Here is a 22,661-nt window from a genome sequence, read left to right on the forward strand (position 1 = left end):
TTTTGCTCAAACCAGATGAGCCTGCGCTTAGGCTGGCGACCTCGGGGTCTGGAACCTGGGTCCTCCACATCCCTGTCCGGCGCTCTGTCCACTGCGCCACCGCCTGATCAGGCTCTGTCATCTTCTTGATAAGGTCCTCAACTGCCTGGCCCTGGTCATCTGTTTGCAGGCAACAATTAGTGAATTTCCTATACACTCCTCCTCCTGCTGCTAACAGATAATCTAGTGCCAATCTGTTTTGGTAGATGGCATTTCTCTTCTGAGTCTGCTGATGTGTAAGGAGGGTTAGGGCTTTCCCAGTCTAATTGGTAATTTCTAAAACTGCCTGCAATCGGATAATCCAGTTTAACATATAAATGGGGGTGGAGTACCCCCAAGATCCATCCTCTGCCCAGGTGGCAGATATATAGTATTGGATTATCCACTCTGCGGGCACTCATCATCTTTCTAGTCTCCTATCTGGAGTTCTCTTTTTACCTGTTGTAAGGGCTGTGGAGCTGGTTAGCTAAGCAGTTCTTTTGTTTTCAGAGGCAAGAGGAAAAAAGAGGGCTTTATTGTACCTATTACACAGCTTCCTTCCCAATTCTTGGGAAGACGGGTATAAGCCCTATTTCTACAGATCCAGTAAAGTCCTTCTCAGGATCAACTTATAAGGGTTGGCAGGGTCAGTCTCTGCTGTCCATAAAGGTGTCTCTGCTGGGGCCACAGGCTTCAGCTGGCTGTGGTGAATACAGAAGGTATGCTTTCTACCTTGGCAGCAGTGGTAGTGGTCAGGATCACAGTGTAGGGTCCTTTCCACCTGGATCAGAGGGGAGCTGGATTTCAATTCTTGACCGACAGCTGGCAAACAAACCGATCAGAGCCCTAGCTAGCACCCACTTGGATATAGTACCTGCTACCTTGCCTAAAGCTTTTAATTGGCTATGTAGTTCTGTTTCTCCTAATTCTTGGGGAGTCCCTGGCAAAGTACGTAATATTGGGGGAGGCCTATTGTATAATACCTCATAAGGTGAATACTTGGTATTGGAGGCTGTACACCGAACATTAAACAATATTAGAGACAACGCTTGTACCCTTTTAAGACCTGTTTCCTGACATAATTTGCTAAGCCCTAACTTCAGAGTTCTATTCATGCGTTCTACCTTTCCTGAGCTCTGAGGTCTGTATGCCGCGTGAAACTTCCAGGTGATGTCCAGTCCGTGAGCTGTTCCTTGTACTACTTTAGCCACAAAGGCTGGGCTATTGTCAGAGCCTATCCGAAGTGGCAGTTCAAACCTTGGAATTACTTCTCTGAGCAACACCCTTGTTACTTCTCTAGCCTTTTCAGTCCGGGTGGGGTAGGCTTCTACCCATCCTGAGTTGGTGCATACCAACACCAACAGGTACTGGTAACCTTGAGTTCTGGGCATCTCGTTGAAATCTACCTGTATATCCTCAAAGGGGCTGCCCCATAGGACTGAGTACTGGGGGATACTGAAGGTCCTTGTTTTGCATTATTCTGACGGCAGGTTGAGCAGCGCAGGCTTTCTTGGGTAGAGTTGTCAAGAGAGGGATATAGAAATATCTCTCTAGCAGTTTTTCTGTCTTTTCTTATCCCAGATGGGTGGCAGCATGCAAAGCCTGGACTACTGCTGGCCCCAGTAGGTGAGGAACAACTACCACCATCTGTCAGTTGCATCCAGCTATCTTTTAGTTCTTTGGCCCCTTCTTTCTCTACCTACCTTTTGTCTCCCTCGAAATATCTGGGTGTAAGTTTTGGGGCCCTCAGGATGAGAGGGGCTATAGCACCCTTGTGGTAGGGCAGGGTAGAAGCCCTCTTTGCCTCTGCATCTGCTCTGGCGTTTCCCTGGGCTTCTGCTGTTCCTCCCTTCTGGTATCCTCAGCAGTGGATCACTGCTACTTGTTTTGGCTTCCAGACTGCTTCCAGCAGCTGGAGAATTTCTCCTGGATATTTAGATCTTTGCCCCCAGCAGTTAAGAGTCCTCTCTTTTTGCCTGACCAGGCAGTGGCGCAGTGGATAGAGCGTCAGACTGGGATGTGGAGGACCCAGGTTTGAGACCCTGAGGTCTCCAGCTTGAGCATGGGCTCATCTGGTTTGAGCAAAGCTCACCAGCTTGGACCCAAGGTTGCTGGCTCGAGCAAGGGGTTACTCGGTCTGCTGAAGGCCTGTGGTCAAGGCACATATGAGAAGGCAATTAATGAACAACTAAGGTGTTGCAATGAAAAACTAATGATTGGTACTTCTCATCTCTCTCTGTTCCTGTCTGTCTGTCCCTATCTATCTCTCTGTCTCTGTAAAAAAAAAAAAAAAAGAGTCCTCTCTCTTTGTAAATTGCCCATGTACTTGGAGAGTGAGAAAGGCAAAACATGAATCTGTAAAGATATTCACTCTTTTCCTTTCACTGAGCTCTAAGGCTCAAGTCAGGGCAATCAGTTCTGCCTGTTTAGCAGAAGTGCCTTGGGGTAGAAGTCACGCCTTTATAGTCTCTGCTCAAGAGTCACTACTGTATATTCCGTCTGCCTTTCTCCCCTTGAGTTGATGGAGCTGCTTCTGTCTACATGCAGCTCCCAGTTGGGCTCCCTCAGGGGCTGATCCAGTAAGTCCTGCTGGCTGGAGTATACTGCACCAAGCAACTGTGCTGCGGCTTTCCCTCATTCACTGGGAGCAGTGTCCTGGATTTAAAGTGGTACTCACCTCGATTACTAGACTTGGGTTTTGACATAATAAGCTCTGGTACTTCGTGAGGCGGGCATTTGTGAGCTAGTGATGTCCTTTAGCATTCATCAGTGTCACTATACTGCATGTGGCACCTGCACTTTCAGGTCTTGTCCTAAAGTTAGTCTGTCTGCCTCTTGTACCAGCATGGCAGTGGCTGTTAGGGCTCTCAAGCATGGTGGCCAACCTTTTGCAACCTCATCTAGTTGCTTGGAGAGGTAGGCTACCAGTCTGGGCCATGACCCCAAATTCTGGTTTAATACACCCATTGCTGCTGTCTTGCTCCTCTCTCAGACATACAGCACAAAAGGTTCCGCTAGATTAGGAAGATCTAGTGCTGGGGCAACTTGTAATTCCTTTTTAAGATTCTGAAAGGCACAGTCCTGTTCTGGCCCCCAGTCCATGGACTCCTTTTCTCCCCCCTTTGTTACTTCATAGAAGGGCCTGGCCAGTACTGCAAAGTTGGGGATCCACAAACGGCAGAACCCTACTGCATCCAGGAACTCTCTAACTTGTCTCCTCGTGGTGGGGGTTGAGATGTTCTGAATAACCTGTTTCCATTGTACTCCTAGCCTCTTATCCCCCTGTTGGATAATGAATCCCAAGCATTTTACTTGCCTTTGGAAGATCTGGGCCTTCTTTGAGACCTTGTGTTCATCCTTCTCTGGATGACATAGAACCTCATTCGTTCTTTGAGCACATCTTAGAGTCTCATGACCTAAAACAGGTCATCCACATACTGAAGGAGGACACACCTGATGTCCTGTGCAGGAAACCTCTGGAGGTCTCCAAGCAAGGGCCTCCCCAAAGATGGTAGGGGAGTTCTTGAACCCTTGCGGGAGCCTAGTCCAGGTATACTGTACCTTTGCCCCTGTAGCCGGGTCAGGGAAGAGAGGGCCTGCCCCTCCTTTTTCATTATTAGTGCTAAGAAATAATTTAAAGAAATAGATACTTTGAAGTATTTAATGTTTCACTTAGACTTACTAAGTGAAATCAAAACAGCAAACATTTATTTTTATTTATTTTTTAGCGAGAGAGAGAGAGAGAGAGAGAGAGAGAGAGAGAGACACGGAGGGAGAGAAAGGAAGGGAAAGAGTTGAGAAACATCAGCTCATCGTTGCGGCACCTTCGTATTCACTGATTACTTCTCATATGTGCCTTGACTGGGGGGCTCCAGCAAAGTGAGTGACCCCTTGCTCAAGCCAGCAACCTTGGACTCAAGCCAGCAACCCTGTGCTTAAGCGGGTGAGCCTGTGTTCAAGCTGGCACCTGCAGGTTTCAAACCTGGGTCTTTAGCATCCCAGGCTGGCGCTGCATCCACTGTGCTACCACCTGGTCAGGCAGCAAACATGTTTTGAGCACTTAGTTTATGCTACTGTTTAAATGCTTTATAGTCTTTAAAACAGGTTTTTTTTTTTTTTTAATTTTTCCATTGATTTGAAAGGAGAGAGGGGGGGGGGAAGGATGAGGAGGAACGTAGGGGTCGAGAAAGGGGAGGGAGAGAAGGGGGCATCAACTTGCTGCTCTACTTTGTTGTTCCATTTAGTTGTGTACTCCTTGATTGGTTTTTTTTTTGGTATTTTTCTGAAGTGAAATTAGAAGCAGAGAAGCAAAGAGACAGACTCCCTCATGCCCGACCAGCATCCATCCGGCATACCCACCAGGGGGCGATGCTGTGCCCATCTAGGGCATTGCTCTGTTGTAACTAGAGCCATTCTAGCACATGAGGTGGAGGCCATGGAGCCATCCTCAGTGCCTGGGCCATCTTTGCTCCAATGGAGCCTTGGCTGCGGGAGGGGAAGAGAGAGACAGAGAGAAAGGAGAGGGGGAGGGGTGGAGAAGCAGATGGGCACTTCTCCTGTGTGCCTTGGCTGGGAATCAAATTCAGGACATCCACAGGCCAGGCCAGCGCTCTACCACTGAGCCAGCTAGCCAGGGCCTTGATTGCTTCTTGTACATGCCCTGACCTGGGATCTAACCTGTGACCTTGATGCACAGGGGCAGTACTATCCATTGAGCTACTCAGCCTTGGCCCAATCAGTTTTTTATTTAGCCATCACAACAACTCCATGAGTTTAGGTATTAGTATTAAGCTTATTTCACAGATAATGCAACAGATTTAGTATGGTGAAATATCAGCTTTGCATGTTGAACTTTATGTTTGTTTATAATTTTGTCAAATTAGTTAACTCATTAATTGAGCATGTTTTATATACTTTGATAGCTTGCCAGTTTTTTTCACTTGTATCTCACATGATATTGACAGTTAGCATGAGTGTTCCAGTGTGGCAACATGCTGTGGAAACAGGCAGAGTTAGGGTAATCAGAGATAATGAGGCACCCTAGGGCAAAAGCCCTGAGTGGATGCGAGTCCGGGGCCTCTGATCCCATACTGGAGACAGTGTGTGCTGAACAGCGGGATAAGATTTAGCAAAAAAGAAGAAAAAAAAAGATATTTAGGCTCTCAGAACAGAGATAGGAGTCAGCATGTTCCTTGTTCTTTATTTCACCCTGAGAACTTCTATAGTTCTCCAGCCTGCCAGCAACTACCTGAGTCGTGTGGAAGAGCTGCTCAAATCACAAACTTGTCAAGAGAAGGAGGGAGAGGCGGTCAGTTACGACTTATTGCAGGAATCTAAGGAGGACAAAAATGCCCAGACAACTTGATGAAGGAAGTAGGATTTATTTAGCCGATGGAGCAGCGTGACCCCCAAAGAAGCAAGCCAAACATGTGCTCCCCAAAGTTAGATTTCTTACGTCTTATATACCCTTTACAGAGCACAGGTTTACATGGTAGGGGCTGTTGATGCCTTTGTCTAGAGCAGTGGTTCTCAAACATTTTGAAGTCAGGGTGTATTTAAAATCCTACAAATAATTGTAGGCACACTCTATACAAATTTCTGAGAAATATGTTATAATAATTAAGTCAAATATTAAATAAAAAAATAAAGTCCCAAGCGTGCTTTTATGGTAATTAAATGAAATAAATATAACAAAATTAAATTTATTCTGACATTGAAAAACATTTTTATGTTACATTTTTTTGTTATGCTTTTTAGAATTCATAAAAAAGGGGTTAAAAAATTTTAAAAACGACAAAAAATTAATCTTTTTATATATATAGATACATTTTTAATAAGATTTAGTAAATTCGGCAGGTCCCGGCACAAATGTGTTAAGTTTTTTCATTCTTGTGTTCATGAGAAACATAAGCCTGATGTGTCCTAGCGATTTTTTTCAATGTTTGGGCATATATTTAAAAGGCAAACTCTTATTTCCTTGTCAATAATATATTGAACAATTCCTCTCTTTTTACTCTTAATTGTGTTGAGTGCAGAAAACCCCCACCTACATAACATCTTAACTTGACACCAAACAAAGGAATGAAGAAACTTGCCTCCAGTTTTTCTGTGGGGAACATGGGGGGTAGTGTAAACAATCCTGCACCACAGTTTAACAGCCTTTTGCAACCTAATCAGGCAAGTGAGGTGGGGGGTTGGGCAGACTGTCAGTTTACAGCCAATTCCCCACACCTCTGACCCCCAAAAATCTAAACTCCAAAAACCCTGTTGGTTTTTTGGTCCCCAACAGATACATATTTCTCTGGAATACCATAGGAGCATGTGGAAATCTTCTAGGGCGCACACTTTGAGAACCACTGGGCTAGAGGTACATGTCAATCACATGACTCGAGGATGGGAGGGGTGAGTTTATGTGAGGTCAGAGAATAAGTGTTGGAAATCTATTAAGATCTTAAAAATATTTTTTAAAAAAATTTATTTTTTTATTAATTTTAATGGGGTGACATTGATAAATCAGGGTACATATGTTCAGAGAAAACATCTTTAGGTTATTTTGACATTTGATTATGTTGCATTCCCATCACCCAAAGTCTAATTCTTTCCTCACCTTCTACCTGGTTTTCTTTGTGCCCCCCTCCCCCCCCCCCCACACTCTTGTCCAGGTCTCTGAGTTTCATTTTTATGTCCCACCTATGTATGGAATCATACAGTTCTTAATTTTTTCTGATTTACTTATTTCGCTCAGTATAATAAAAATCTTTTAAGAAAAGAGAGAGGAAGGGTTTTTCAGAAACCCCCTGCAGGCTCCTTTCCCCTTGCAGTCCTCCTTGCTTCCTCCTCAGTGGAGGGGGGGAGGGGTCTCATTTCTCTTTCTTCTCTCTTTAAAACTTTCTAGTAAGAAAACCTCTCCTTTAGCAAAATAATAGCCCTTCTCAAGCAGGAAGGTAATTTGCAATTTCACTAGTCTTATTGCCTACATCTCATTCACAGGCAATCTTTTGTGTTTGCACAAAGGTTACTTACAGTTTCTTGATGTTTGTATCAAAGAAACCTGCTTCCCTGTTGTTTGCAGCAGGAGATCACATTCATATCACCATTCACGTTTAGGGCTTTTTAACTAAAGTTTTTTAATCCAAGTCATAGAGGATCCAAGATCAGATAGGTGATTCCCTACAAATTTATTTCTGCTTCCTTGAGTTATTTGTACTGGCTAATAAATATCTGAGTAAGGCTGGGGACGGGGCTTCAGTCCTTCGATCTGCTGCCTCCCCTTGGCCCCTTGGTGCATTTCATCTGGTCTCCAAGTAGTTTTTGTCATCGCGACAAGTGGTGCCCTGTGTGAGGTACCACAACAACCTCCTAAAGCCTGGCGACGGAGAAGGACGTCCAGTCATCCCATTTGGTAAGAGACACAAGCAGCAGGGGAAAAGCCCTTGAATGCTTGCAGCAAGGTCTCTTTTAGGGATCAGGCCAGGAGATTTCCTTTAGTTTTCCCTTCATCTCTCCTTCATCATGGGGAATTCCCTTTCCCCTGAGCAGCGGAGTCACAAGTTACTGGTACAGGGACACCCGCAGGGTGTCTGGTAACAGATTGGAATTTAACTGCCCTGTTGTTGCTCAGGATCCGACAACAATGCCCATAGTATCTGAAGGAGGAAAGTTTAGATTTAGAAGACTGGGAAAGATTTGGATGGTGGCTTTGTAATTCCATTGGCCCCGTCACAGTCCAACATCTCACGGATTGGAATTCCTGTCACTTAGTTCTCCATCCCATTCGGGCACAGGATAAGCTGACCCCCAATGCTGATGAGCAGGCTTCTGCTACATCCTCTAAGAATCCCCTGTTGGAACCCATGGGAGTCTGAAAGACCAGAGTAACAGGCTTTATTGAAAGGAAGAAAGGAACCCTGCCGGGCACTTCTCTGGGGGAGAAGAGCACCGGTTACAGAGTAGGGGTGAGTTATATAGTGTTTGGGAGAGCCTGAGGGGATACTGAGGCAAAAGTTCTGGTATGTTCCCTTTTACGGTTTTAGGATTTCAGCTTTCTGGAATGCTCCTTCTTGGGGCAGGTTGACCAATTTCTTGGAATTCCTCTGTCTCAGGGGCCATAGGTCCAGTAAGGGTGAGGTCTGACAGATAAGCAGAACATCAAGAGGGCAGTTTGGAATTCATGTATCTATTACCCCCTTTCCAGTGAGCCCCTCCCAGCTCCTCCTTTATATGAAAGTCTCCGGGAAGGATTAGAGAAAGATGGGGAATTTGTACAAGCTTTTCCAGCCATCAGGACTCCTGGTCAGCCTCTGTGGCATGAGTCCTTGCCTTTCCAGATTTTTAAGGAATTTAGAAGTTTCAGGGGAAATGGGTTACAAACCACTTTTACCAAGGGGATGGTTTAAGCAATTGGGGTAGATATGAAATGACCCCTTGGGATTAGAAAGGGCTTATAAAAACTGTCTCACCACTCCCTAATTTAGTTTGGCTACAAGAATATTAAAACTCCTCCCAGCAATTGGCTATGCAAAATTTAGGAGCCAATATACCCATCAACATTGATATGCTAACGGGTGCTGGCCCATATGACACCCCTCAAGCTCAAGTTCAGATGAATAGGGCTGTATTTCCTCAAGTTTATCATGCAGCCTATAAGGCATGGACACCAAATACCCAATACCCATGTCCCTGCTGGTTCCTTTGCTACCATTTGTCAAGAAGCCACTGAGCCATATATAGATTTTTATCAGCCCCTTGCAGAATGCCATCTCCAGGCAGGTTGATAATACTCAGGCATTAGTAGAATACTTAATGATGCAGGCATAGTCCATATTGTTCCAACTTCTATCTAGGGACCTTTGCCATAGGAAGTAGCCAGATTTATTTTAAGGAGATCTAGCTATCCCAGCTAAGGAATACAAATCCTCCCCAGTTTTACAGATTCAGATGATCAGGGACAAATTAAATTATTGGTTCTTATTCCAGACTCTCACACTATCCTAAAGGAATATGTATAGCTCAGCTTGTTTTAGTTCCTCAGGCTAGCAATCAAGAACAATGTATGGGAGTATATGTAAGCACAGAGGCTTTTGGGGCTATCCGGCTTATAAGTCAGTGGCCCACACTCAAAGTTCAGATAGGTAACCATGCCATCACAGGACTCATTAATTTGGGAGCTGACATTACCTTCATTGCTTCTAAAGATTGGAGTCAAAGTTGGGAAAAGATCTCTTCCCCTACTACAGTTGCTGGCCTGGGAGTAACAGAGAATTCCCAGCAAAATAAATATACTATGTTGTGTCTTAGCCCTGATGGCCAACCGGCCACTATTTGTCCCTATATTTTAAATTTTCCCACTACTTTATGGGGATGAGATCTTTTACAGCAGTGGAATGTTCAAATTAGTACCTCTCCAAATTCATTTAATGGCTACTGCCGATGAGGTACTCAAGCTTTCTTGGAATCCAGGCCCCCGTGTTTGGGTGGAGCAGTGGCCTTTAAAAGGGGGAAAGCTCTTTCAAGCATAGAAGCTAGTTGCTGAACAACTAGAATTAAGCAGAATTGAAGAATCTAACAGTTCATAGAATACGCCCATTTTTTGTTTCCCCCAAAATCTGGCAAATGGTGCCTTTTACATGACCTTAAGGAGGTGAATCACCTACCCGTATTGATCCTATGGGGGCTTTGCAACCAGGTATTTCCAATTCAGCCGTGATTCCTCAGGAATATTGTTTAATTGTCATTGACTTGAAAGATTGTTTCTTTACAATTCTTCTTTATCCTACATAGGCCGGGAGAATTTTTTTTTTTTTTTTTTTACAGAGACAGAGAGAGAGAGAGGGATAGATAGGGACAGACAGTAATAGAGAGAGATGAGAAGCATCAATTATTAGTTTTTTGTTGTGACACCTTAGTTGTTCATTGATTGCTTTCTCATATGTGCCTTGACCATGGGGCTACAGCAGACTGAGTAACACCTTGCTCGAGCCAGTGACCTTGGGTCCAAGCTGGTGAGCTCTGCTCAAACTAGATGAGCCCATGCTCAAGCTGGCGACCTTGTGGTCTCAAACCTGGGTCCTCCACATCCCAGTCCGACGCTCTATCCACTGTGCCACTGCCCGGTCAGGCCAGACTGAGAGAAATTTGCCTTTTCTCTCCCTAGCATAAATTTTCAGGTTCCCATGAAATGCTCTCAATGGAAGGTCCTTCCACAAGGCTTAATCAACAGCCCCACTATTTTTCAGACCTTCATAGATGAAGTCCTGTAGCCTATTCAGCAAATCTACCCCTCTGCACTCATTTACCATTGCATGGATGATATTTTGCTAACCCATTCAAACCAACAAGTACTTAACACCATTCTTTCAGACTTAACAATTCAAATCAATCAACATGGGTTATAATTTTCCCCAGAAAAAATTCAAATTCAAGAACCCTGACAATATCTGGGATATTTATAGCTCATTCAATTTGACCCATAGGAGTACAACTGAAAATATTCAATACCACTACCCTCAATGACCTACAAAAACTTTTGGGAAACATCATTTGGCTGCCTCCTTCATTCGGGATCCCCACTTATACATTGTCTCTTCTGTTCAGTTCTCTCAAGGGGGATCCTGCATTAAATTCACCTAGTTTTATTTCCCTGCAGGCCCTTGAAGAGTTGGAGTACATTACTCAGTTACTACTTGATAGACAAATGACTAGAATAATCTCAGGGTATCTTATTCAATTAATTATCCTTAATATACCCCATAGCTCCCTGGGATTCTCTGTCAACATATTCCTCAGTTAGGGATTATTGAATGGCTTTTTGTACCTCACCATCTTAGAAAAAAATTATATACCAAATTAGACCAGAAGTTCTCCCTCCTCTCCCAGTGAGGAATTCACTGCCAGCAGCTAATAGGTTATGATCCCAGTGTTATTACCCCGGGATTGTAGAAAGAAGTATTTGATCTCCTTCTGAACTTGTGAGAAGCTTCAAATTGCCCTAGCAGATTTCACAGGGACCGTTGGCTGCACTGCCCCTTCTCTAGAAGAACTTAAGGGGTTCCAGTTACTTCCCATACAAGAAATACCCACCATTACCTCTTCTATCCATCATGCTCTCACTCTCTTACTTGATGGATCAGGAAGAAGTGGAAAAGGTGTTGTCACTTGGCAGCAGGATGGAAGATGGCAACACGTTGTAATGTCCAGACATAAGAGGACTCAGAGCAGAGTTAGCTGCTGCTATTGCAGACCTAAAAGTTTTCCCTGGCCAATCACTTAACTTTATGGCTGTTTCTGCCTGTGCTGTCCACATTGTACAAGTTATTCAAAATGCCCTACCTCATCAAACAGCAGACTTAATACCTGTTGAATGTGTTCTCCCAGTTAAAACAATTAGTCTCTACTAGAAAGTACCCTATCTATATTATTCACATTTGCTGTCATTCAGGGCTCCCGGGTCCTTTGACAAAGGGAAACAATTGAGCTGACCACCTTGCTATGATTTCAGAAATGGTCTCTAAAGCTATTCAGTCTCATAATTTTTTTCATCAAGGGGCTCAAGCTCTGGCCAAATCTTTCAAATTCCTTTCTTCCAAGCTTGAGAAATCATTAAAATTTTGTCTGGATTGTCAACGTTATACTAGCCCAGATTAGCTAGAGTAAATCCCCGTGGCCTTGCAGCTAATAGCTAATATCTTATGGCAAATGGATGTCACTCATTACCCACCTTTCAATAAAATTGAATACATTTGTGTTACTACTGACACATATTCCGGTTTTCTCTTTGCCACTTGTCAGTCTACGGAATCTGCCCATCCTGTCCAAAAACATCTTATGGCTCCTCTTGCTTGTATGGACCACCCAAAGGAAATCAGAACAGATAGTAGTCCTGCCTGTACTTCCAGGCAGTTTCATGATATCTGTCAACGATGGGACATTTCCCACACCACCAGCATCCCTTATAATATCCTCAAGGACAGACCATAGTAGAATGTGCCCGTCATATCATCAAGCAATAGCTCTTAAAAAAAGGAGGGGGTAGTCAGGAGGACATACTTTCCCTTACGAACAACAAAAGAAAGTATTAGATACTTTGAATTTTTAAAGTTTTACTGCAGCTGGGTTTACAGCAGCTGAGAAACATTTCTGCCCAACTAGTAAAGGACCTATGCCATTAGTCCTTTACAGAGATCGCCTAGTGGGACCTGAATGGATTCGCCCTGTTGAGATACTAATCTGGGGGCGAAGATATGCGGCTGTTTTGTCATCAACAGGTCCATTGTGGGTGCCCACCCGCTGTCTGAAGCCTTATCATGAGCTGGCATCAGTCAAGCCCCAACCTCGTCCCAGAGATGCAGAGGTTGGCCCTCGAACAGACCATGCCACCTGGAATGAGGACCACTCTGAAGCAGAAGAAGGATGAGCCGTTATCATCTACCACCCGAGCCACCCCCATTACTTGGGGTAGTCTCAAGAGCCTTACAACCAGGGCTCAAGCCATACTTCAGAACAGTGAAACTCCAGTTCTGCCTGAGACACTCTTTCTCTCTATGCTTTCTCTTACCAGTGAGTCTCAGGCTGGCAAGGTAAAACTTTTATCCTCCTTTCTTTTTCTTCTTAGTCTACTTTACAGTAAGTAATGCTGCTTCTTTTACCTATTGGGCTCATATTGTAGAGCCATCTATTTTTGATGTAATTATCTGGGGTGATCCAGCCTGTTTCTTATGATTCTAAGATCATGGGGTCTTCATGGCTCCCCTCATCCAATCCTTTAAGAGATTGTGGGGAAATTTGTGGAGAAGAATGGTACAGACTGCTGCAGGAGTGATTCTTTCAGAGGAACTTCACCTCTGTCTTCTTAACTCCACAGAAAGTTTTAACTCTTCTACTCAACCTTGTATTCCATTTTCCCCTCAGTGGTATATATGAATTACATTTATCATAATATAACTGCCCGACAGGAAGCAGCCTGTCATCAGATCTTTATTGAGGTGTTTGGAGAGTAGATGGAACCTTAGTTTCTGGAAAAAATTATTCTAAGCCCCATATTCCTGTATCAGCATTCTTGGTTATCTTGTCATGATGAGTTAGATCTCGGTCACTTTGTTGCTCCACTAATTTCTCTAGTAATGCCCTTATGAATAATTACATCCTAGAAAACTGGGGTCCTCAGGGCCTCCTAGCAGAGGCCAGTCATACCCACTGGAATTGGAGCATGCTATATAATTATAGTAATGGTTCTTTATTGTAGAACCCAGGCCTCGCTGGCCCATTACTGTAGGTCCAGTCAACCATCAGAAATAACCGTCAGTTTTCTTCCCCATTAAGAAAATATCTGGAGAGCTGCTTTACCTTTCTTTCCCCATATCTTTAGGCATGATCAGTATTCTAGGTCTCAGTGGATCACTAATGATACAGTAGAACATGCCATGATCTGCACCTCCTAGCCCTATGTGTTTCTTATGTCTAACTTCCCCAAATGAAAGCCAGGTAAACTTTATGCATTGTGTGCGTCAATAGAAACACTACGTCACCTTCCCCACTGATCAGACATGGATTACTCCTTGTATTACTCATATAAATGTCACCACCCTTAATATCACTCACCTCTTCATTGTTCAGCTTGGGTACCAGTCAATCTTACTTGCCCTTGGGAAAGCAGCTCAGCTCTTGAGCAGATTACCCAAGCTTTAGAAAAGGTCTGAGTCAGGAGGTTTCTAGGAGTCCTCATAGCCTCCATTACTGCAGCTACTGCCCTGGTGGCTCCTGCTGCCACAGCTCCTGTTGCTTTATCACAGTCTGTTCTGACTGCCCCGCATGTCAGTCTGTACCTCCAGAATGTCACTTCTGAGCTTCAATCTTTAGCTCAGATTGACCAGGAAATAATGCAGTGCTTAGATGCGCTGGAGGCATTTTATGAGTAGAGAATGGCAACAAGCCACGTGGGACTACTAGAGATTAACACTCAACACTGAATTTCATACTATGTATGTCACTCCTATTCCTTTCAGTTCCACTGAGGACTTTAGCTGACTTCATGGTGCCTTTAATTTTCCTTTAGGACAAGATGTTGTAGACTTATTGCACAAACTTCAGAAGCAGATGTAACAACTGAAACTAGAAGCTCAGAATATTACGCTTAGCCATCTTTTTTTTTCCTTCTTTTGTATTTTTCTGAAGCTGGAAACGGGGAGAGACAGTTAGACAGACTCCCGCATGCGCCCGACCGGGATCCACCCGGCACGCCCACCAGGGGCGATGCTCTGCCCACCAGGGGGCGATGCTCTGCCCCTCCGGGGCATCGCTCTGCCGTGACCAGAGCCACTCTAGCGCCTGGGGCAGAGGCCAAGGAGCCATCCCCAGAGCCCGGGCCATCTTTGCTCCAATGGAGCCTTGGCTGCGGGAGGGGAAGAGAGAGACAGAGGAAGGGGGGGGGGGGGGTGGAGAAGCAAATGGGCGCTTCTCCTATGTGCCCTGGCCGGGAATCAAACCCGGGTCCCCTGCACGCCAGGCCGACGCTCCACCGCTGAGCCAACCGGCCGGGACCACGCTTAGCCATCTTAATGATGTTGCTCAATGGCTTACCCCTAAGAACTGGTTTTTAGGACTTACCTTTGGGTATAGGTCTTTGAGGCCTTAGCTATCATTCTCTTACTTTGTTTTCATTCAGTCTTGAATATATGCCACCTCCTGAGTTGTATCCTTCAAGCTGAAGCAGTGATTGCTCTACATTTCCCAGCACCGCAACCGCCCATTGACAAACTGTGCTTCCCGAACCACCCAATCATTTTACTTTCTGTTAATCTTTACTAAAACAAAAAAAGGGGGATATGTGGCAACATGCTGTGAAAACTTACAGAGTTAGGATAACAATCAGAGACTGTGAGGCGCCCTAGGGTGAGAGCCCTGAGCGGACAAGAGTCCAGGAGCCTCTCTGACCTGTACTGGAGACAGTATGTGCTGAAAACAGCAAAACAGCGGGATAAGATTTAGCAACAAAAAATATGTTTAGGCTCTCAGAACAGATATTAGGAGTCAGCATTTTCCTTTACTTCACCCCCTGAGAGCTTCTTTCTGCTTCCTTGAGTTATTTGTACATGCTAATTATCTGAGTAAGGCTGGGGGCGGGGCTTCAGTCCTTTGATCTGCTGACCAGGACTATTGTCTCCCCTTGGCCCCTGGGTGCATTTCATCTGGTCTCTTAAGTAGTTTTTGTTGTCATGACACTCAAGACCAGACTACCTACAGATATGTGCTCTGTATTGCTAGTTTTTAATGTCGATAATAATTTTTGTTCAGTTATTTCACAATAGCTACTAATCGAAGATGTTTTGTTCTTCCTCTGTCTTATTTCCTAACCCCTGCAAATTGCTGAAACTTTAAAACATTAACATCTTACTTTGAAAATTCATACAAATTTTATATTGGGTTTTATTTTGCTTTCAAACCTGTGAAGTCAAGACTCTCCTCTGTCTAGTGCTGGGGAGAAATAGCAAAATGTTTCCTCTTGATCTTCCTACCTCAGTATTATTATCTCCCTATTGGCTGTTGTTTATCTGTAAAATCTTGCGTTTCTTCTGAACAGTATACTTCAATAGTAGACCAAATATGTGTGCTATCTTAAGTGGTTTTTTATTTCTGAAATTTCTAGGCAATTAAGGATTAGAGTTATTGTAACACTCTTTCTGTAGTTTATTTTGTCCTGACAATAACATTGTATTTTTCTTTTACTTATGTTTGGTTTTCTGCATTGCTGCATGTTATTTTATTAAACACCTGGCTTTCCTCATGGAACAATTTTATTTAATATATGTGAAGACCTTGCTATTAGTTATATTCATGTTATGTCAATAATGCATTTTTGTTTGTTTATATATTTACTTGATTAAGGATAAGAACTCCTGTACTTTTTTAATATCTTTCCAAAAGCAAGTAGAGAAATTAGTGATTTTTATATATTTCTTTTTGTCTGTTTTAGGGTGGCTGCCATAGAGTAGTTAATGTTGTGACAAAGAGACCACCACTGCTAGACAGACCTGGTGAAGGAAGCTACAGTAGATATTACAGTCATGTTGATTACCGAGACTATGACGAGGGCCGCAGTTTTTCTCATGATCGAAGAAGTGGTTCACCTTACAGAGGAGTATGTAAATTTACCCCATGTACTAATCGTTATATTTTATAAGTTTAAAAATCATGTAACTTTTGAAATTTATGTGACTGTCCATGAAGGCAGTTGAACAAACACTTCCTGCTTGATGCTCTGTTGAATTGCCTGCTGGAGCTGTCAAATGGGACCTGGTAGTCAAGAGTCTTGGGGTGCTGGACAGAGTGGGCAAGCACTCTGGATAGTTCTATCCAAATGACATTAATTACAATAGCCTGCTTTTTTTATCCCCCAAATTAGCAGGGATTTGCTGAAGCAGTTAAAGGTAATTTGTTGCATTTGTGCTCAGTAAGTGATGGGCAGGTGGTTATAGGCTTACTAGATGTCTAGTCCACTTATAATTACTTTATTTTTAGCATGATGAAATGCTGTGGGTGAGGTTGGGATAAGGTTGTTGAGACTCTTTCATTTTTGCTATAGTTATTAAAGTCTACTTACTAATTCAGATTAGAAAGTACTCAATGCATTGTCTGTCCTATAGTAAGGACTTTAAAAATATTAGCTGCTATCATTACTATTATTGCTATTACAGTGTTTCTCTTGATCATCTTTAATAATCTAAAAGTATGTACAATATTTAATATTACAGTAATCTGTCATTGAACTTTATTGAAACTATTCCTTGATGCAGTTACTTTGACCTAGCTTGCATGTTTCCGCTGCTAGACTGTTTTCTTATATTTTCTTTTTCCCCTTACCTACTATATAATATTAATAGTACATATTCAAGCATTGCTTATGATAAAATTTGACCTCACATTGGCTATTGGAATTAGTTTCCATACTTTACATGTGAAGAAGTGGAGGTAAGGTCATTTACCTAGGGTGGGTATACATGTGGGAATCCAGTTCCCTCACTGCTATTATGATTAGCTTGATAATTCTAAATTGGTAATAGTACTATTTAGTGTTTTCTTTTAAAGTTTGGGTTGCTAGGACTTCTTTCTCATAGAATTAATTTTATAATTTTTTTAAAATTTAGATGTCATGCTGGTCCTTTAGGAATAAAGGTTCAATTTTGAAAAGTAAATGTTATACATTATTCCTATTCTAAAAATACTGGAATTTGCTGTCAGATTCCATCTTCCAGGTAGCCTCAGGAGGAAATGGCTTGGTTTTTGCTTAAGGTTTTGTGAAAACCTTGTTTGTGTCCATTTGCTACTGTGGAGAGGGAATTTTACATTCAATGGATATATTTGTATTTGAATCCTCACAAACCTGATTTTTTTCCCTAAAACCTTGTAGCATAATAGCACCTCAATAATATTTTTTTCTATCATTGTTATAAATTATGTTCATACTGTATACAACCTTTTCTCTTTAAATTCTCTTCAAACAAACAAGCCTACTTGAGGTCCTCAGGACTTTCATGACACTGGTTCTTATCTAGACTTCAGGTATATAAAGCAAACTATTTGATGAAATATTTAATTATAGCTGTTTTTTTGCTTTGTTTGTTTATATTTAATGTTGTGAAGCAAAATGAGTACACTTTATGTAAGAGTAGAGGATGTGTTGCTAAAGAAGGAGATGAAAATAGTATTTATTTTAGCTGAATCAGTGTTTCTGATAGTAATAATTCGTATGTTATATTGTATGTATAATTTTAAAGTAATTGAGTGTGGATTTTCATGTGTTTCATTTTTTATGCACCTTGTCTTAGAGGACAAAATGTGCTTGCTTTAATTTCAAACTTAGTGCCACATTTTGCTCTAATATAGCTTATTAGTAAGGAATGATTTCTTAGTTTGTTTCCAGTTATGTTTTTCAATGGGAGATAAGGTGAGGAATAAAAACTTGAATGAAAAAAGTAGGAAGTAGCAAATTCTTTATTGAGCCCAAAAATTGATGATAGAACATGACACATAAGAAAAATAAAATAAAAGGTCAAGAAATGTCTGCTTAGTTAAATTTAAATTGAGTCTTTGTTCTTGAATAGTCCTTTGCTATTGTTCTGTTGCTGTATGTGTTCTTAGCAATAAGGCTGTTAGGGCCTACCAAAGAAATACTTCAAGCATTTTCATAGAGATAAAATGGTACCACAGAGTATCAGCTTACTAAACTAGTTGTTGAAATGGATGATTTGTATATATTTTAATTTATGCCTTTTAGACTTAGTATTTTTGCACTCATATTATTTTGGTCTTAGAGACTAGGCTCCAGTAGTCTGTTAGATATATCGTACTTGACCAAAATAACACATATAAATATCTAAGTAACTTTTTTATTTTACAGGATGAATCTAGCTATAAGTGGACAAGAGATGATCATTCTGGAAGTCGTCAGCCTGAATACAGGTAAAATGATGAAAATAATAACAACCATTTTGATACGTGAATCATTGAGATAGGTAACCTTAAATGGGCTTCTGGTCAAAATGGCAGCATAGGTAAATATGGTACTCATATCATCCCACAACCACATCCTAGTTACAACTAAAACTGCAGAACAGCCATCACTGAGAACCACCTGAAGTCTAGCTCAACGGAAGTCCTACAATTAAGGACGTAAAGAAGAAACCACTGGAGATTGGTAGGAGGAACGGCTATGTGGAATGGGCTAGTTCTACATTCGTGTGTGGTGGTAAAAACTGGGAGGGAACCCTGTCTGGATAGGCTCGGTGGTTAGAACATCATCCTGAAGTTCAGAGGTTGCCAGTTCCATCGCCAGTCAGGGCACATACAGGAACAGATGTTCCTGTCTTTCTCTTTCTTTTTCTTTTTCTCCCTCTCCCCAACCCTTCCCTCCCTTCCTCTTTCTCTGAAATCAATAAAATAAACATTAAAATAAATTGGGCGGCATGTTTCAGTTACAGAGGTACCTCCTGAGAGGGAGGCAGCTGAACCGCACACCACACCCCCCAGCCCAGGGTTCCAGTGCCAGGAAATTAGCTCGCATAACTTCTGGCTGTGAAAATGGGTGGGGATTGTGGCTGATTGAGACACAGGGCTTGCTCTGAGCTCCAGTGCTGGGGCAGAAACAGGAAAATGCCAAGGACATACAGGGAAGAACTGAATTGTGTGGCTTCAGAATGAGGGCTGGAGGGACAGCTTTCTCCCAGACGGAAGGAAGTGCTGGCAGAGGGCATTGTGGTTTTGTTTTTTTTTTGTATTTTTCTGAAGTTGGAAATGGAGAGGCAGTCAGACAGACTCCCGCATGCGCCCAACCGGGATCCACCCGGCATGCCCACCAGGGGGTGATGCTCTGCCCACCTGGGGTGTCGCTCTGCTGCAATCAGAGCCATTCTAGTGCCTGAGGCAGAGGCCACAGAGCCATCCTCAGTGCCCGGGCCAACTTTTGCTCCAGTGGAGCCTTGGCTGTGGGAGAGGAAAAGAGAGACAGAGAGGAAGGAGAGGGGGCGAGGTGGAGAAGCAGATGGGTGCTTCTCCTGTGTCCCCTGGCCGGGAATCGAACCTGGGACTCCTGCACGCCAGGCTGACGCTCTACCACTGAGCCAACCGGCCAGGGCTGGCATTGTGTTTTTTTGTTTGTTTGTTTGTTTTCTGAACTCTCGCCTTGCAGAGCTGGCAGGCCAGAGCATTTCTGAATCTTAATCAACTTGGCTATCACTATTCAACCCACTCTGGTGATTCTTTGAGACCCTGCCTTACCTAAATTTTGGGCCCATCCAGGCCATTTCCAGTTGCTTTTCCATACAAATTTCCTGTCTTGGCTCATGCTACAGACTTTCCTAAAGTCTTCTGAAGGTTCACAAGCCCCAGACAAGTAGCATCTGGCTTCATTGTGCCCCAGTCTCTTGCTAAGTGGCCCTAGGCCTGGCACTAGTGGCAGCCAGCCTTGGTTCACAGCTTGGCTTCTGGGTACTTCCAAGTCCACACAAGTGTCAGTCATCTGCAGATTGCTCCGTAGCTCATAGCCCTGGGAAGGGCACAGGAGGCAGCTGACCTTGCCTTGCACCTGCCAGAGGCCCCAGAGCTAGCACACCCTGTGGACAGCTTTAGGCCAAACCAGAGCACCATTCAACCACCTCCACAAGTGACACACTCAAGAGGTGGACTCAGTGTAGCCAGAGCCCCATTGAAGCTAATTCTGCTCTGTGGGGTTGGCCCCTGCACAGCAGCTCATCTGCTGTGGTTGTAGCCAGTCCTCAGCCAATTGGCCTGGGGGTAAATCCCTCTCCCTGATGTACCATCAGCAGTCAAGGCTCAACTACAACAGGAGGGTGCACACAGCCCACATTGGTCTGGGGTGGGGTGAGGGTTTGGGGAACATTCCTGGAGAGCTCAGCTGGGGTTACTGGAGAGGCTGTGCCACTGGGCCCTCTAGGATGCTGACTACATACGGCTCCTCTACGAAGACTGGGAGATGTAGCAGTTCTACCTAATACATAGAAACAAACACACAGAGGCAGCCCAAATGAGAACACAAAGAAACATGTCCCAAATGAAAGAAAAGAACAGAAATCCAGAAAAAGAACTAAAAATGGAGACAAGCAAACTACCAGATGCAGAGTCAAAAGAGTGGTTATAAAGATTCACAATGAACTTAGGGGAAAAGTAGAGGAGCTTAGAACTTCAACAAAGAAATAGGAAATATAAAAATGGAGACAACAAAAATGAACCAGTCAGAAATAAAGAATATAATAACTGAAATTAAGAATACATTACAGGGAATCAACAGTAGAACAGATAAAGCAGAGTATCAAATTAGCAATTTGGAAGATAAGGAAGCAGAAAATACCCAATCAGAACAAAAAGAAAAAAAGAATATCCAAAAATGAGGATAGTATAAGGAGCCTCTGGGACTACCTCAAGTATCCCAACATTTATATCATGGGGGTGCCAGAAGAAGAGAGAGTAAGAAATTGAAAACCTACTTGAAAGAATAATGATAAAAAATCTCTACCTGGTGAAGGAAATAGACATACAAGCCCAGGAAGCCCAGAGTCCCAAACAAGATGATCCCAAAGAGGCCCATAGCAAGACACATTGTAATTAAATTGCCAAAGGTTAGAGACAAAGAGACTCTTAAAAGCAGCCAGAAAAGCAGTAACTACAAGGGAGCTCCCATAGGACTGTCAGCTTATTTCTCAACAGAAACTTTGCAGGCCAGCAGGGATAGGCACAAAATATTCAAAGTAATGAAAAGCAAAGACCTACAACCAAGGTTACCTAGCAAAGCTCTCATTTAGAATAGAAGGACAAAGGGCTTCCCAGATAAGAAAAAGCTAAAGGAGTTCATTACCACTAAGCCAGTATAACAAGTAATGTTAAAGGGTCTTTGAGAAGAAGAAAAGAAAGATTAAAAATATGAATAATAAAATGGCAAAATTATCTATCAAGTTATTTTAATGCAAATAAGTGGATTAAATGCTCTAATAAAATGACATGGTGGCCGGATTAAAAAGAAAACTTGACATGTGCTGTCTACGAGGGACTCATTTCAGATAGAGAGACATACAGATTGAAAGTAAAGGGATGGAAAAGGATATTTCATGAAAATGGAAACAAACAAAACTGGAGTAGGAGTATTTATACCACACAAAATAGACTTTAAAAGAAAGCCTATAACAAGAGACAATGAAGGACCCTGTAATTAATTTCACTTGGAGTATTTACCCAAAGAAATGAAATAAAAATTGTTTTTAAGTGAGAGGCGGGGAGGCAGAGACAGATTCCCACATGTGTCCTGACTGGGATCCACCCAGAAGCCCCTGACAGCACGATGCTCTGCCCATCTGGAGCCATTACTCCCTTGTTCAGCAGCCAAGGTAATTAAAGCACCTGAGGTGAGGCCCTGAGCCATCCTCAGTGTCCTTGGCCAACTTTGCTGGAACCATTGGATCATGGCTGCAGGAGGTGAACAGGGAAAGGGGTGGACGGGGAGGGTGGAGAAGCAGTTGGTCGTTTCTCCTGTGTGCCCTGACCGGGAATCAACCCGGGACTTCCACATGCTGGGTCGACGCTTTATCGCTGAGCCAACCTGTTGGGAAACTCAAAAATTTAAATCCTAAAAAAAAGTATTTTCTTTATGTGCCTTGAGATTAGATTTCTTTCATGCCCAAATTATTTTTTTAAATGTTATTTTTTGGACATAAATATGCATGCATGTGTTCATTTCAGCATTATTTACAATAGGCAAGATATGGAAACAACGAAACTGTCCCATCAGTAGATGAATAAAGAAGTGGTCTAAAGGGAGGGGGAGGGGTAGGGGCACAAAGAAAACTAGATAGAAGGTGACGGAGGACAATCTCTCTTTGGGTGATGGTTATGCAACAGAATTGAATGACAAGATAACCTGGACATGTTTTCTTTGAATATATGTACCCTGATTTATTGCTGTCACCCCATTAAAATAAAAATTTATTTATAAAAAAAGAAAAAAAAAGAAGTCTATATATACAACAGAACATGACTCAGCCATAAAAAAGAATGAAATCTTTCTATCTGCAACAACATGGATGGTCATAGAAGGTATTGTGCTGTGCAGGCAGGCAAAGACAAATGCCACATGATTTCACTTA

The 22,661-nt window shown here is 42.8% G+C and overlaps 1 protein-coding gene across 9 annotated transcripts in view; it reads left to right on the top strand.

Annotated features, from left to right (window-relative positions):
- PPHLN1 (periphilin 1) overlaps window positions 1-22,661 on the top strand; it is a 185,469-nt gene that overhangs the window by 36,408 nt on the left and 126,400 nt on the right. For 5 of the 9 annotated variants that reach the window (XM_066258133.1, XM_066258136.1, XM_066258134.1 and 2 more), the window contains 2 exons: window positions 15,986-16,150; window positions 18,410-18,471. In XM_066258133.1, coding sequence (XP_066114230.1) covers window positions 15,986-16,150; window positions 18,410-18,471 — 227 coding nt within the window. The remainder of the gene's footprint in view (window positions 1-15,985; window positions 16,151-18,409; window positions 18,472-22,661) is intronic. The other 4 variants (XM_066258139.1, XM_066258141.1, XM_066258137.1 and 1 more) reach the window with 1 other exon arrangement.

Source organism: Saccopteryx bilineata, chromosome 2, assembly GCF_036850765.1.
Source record: "Saccopteryx bilineata isolate mSacBil1 chromosome 2, mSacBil1_pri_phased_curated, whole genome shotgun sequence".
Classification (NCBI taxonomy): Eukaryota; Metazoa; Chordata; class Mammalia; order Chiroptera; family Emballonuridae; genus Saccopteryx; species Saccopteryx bilineata.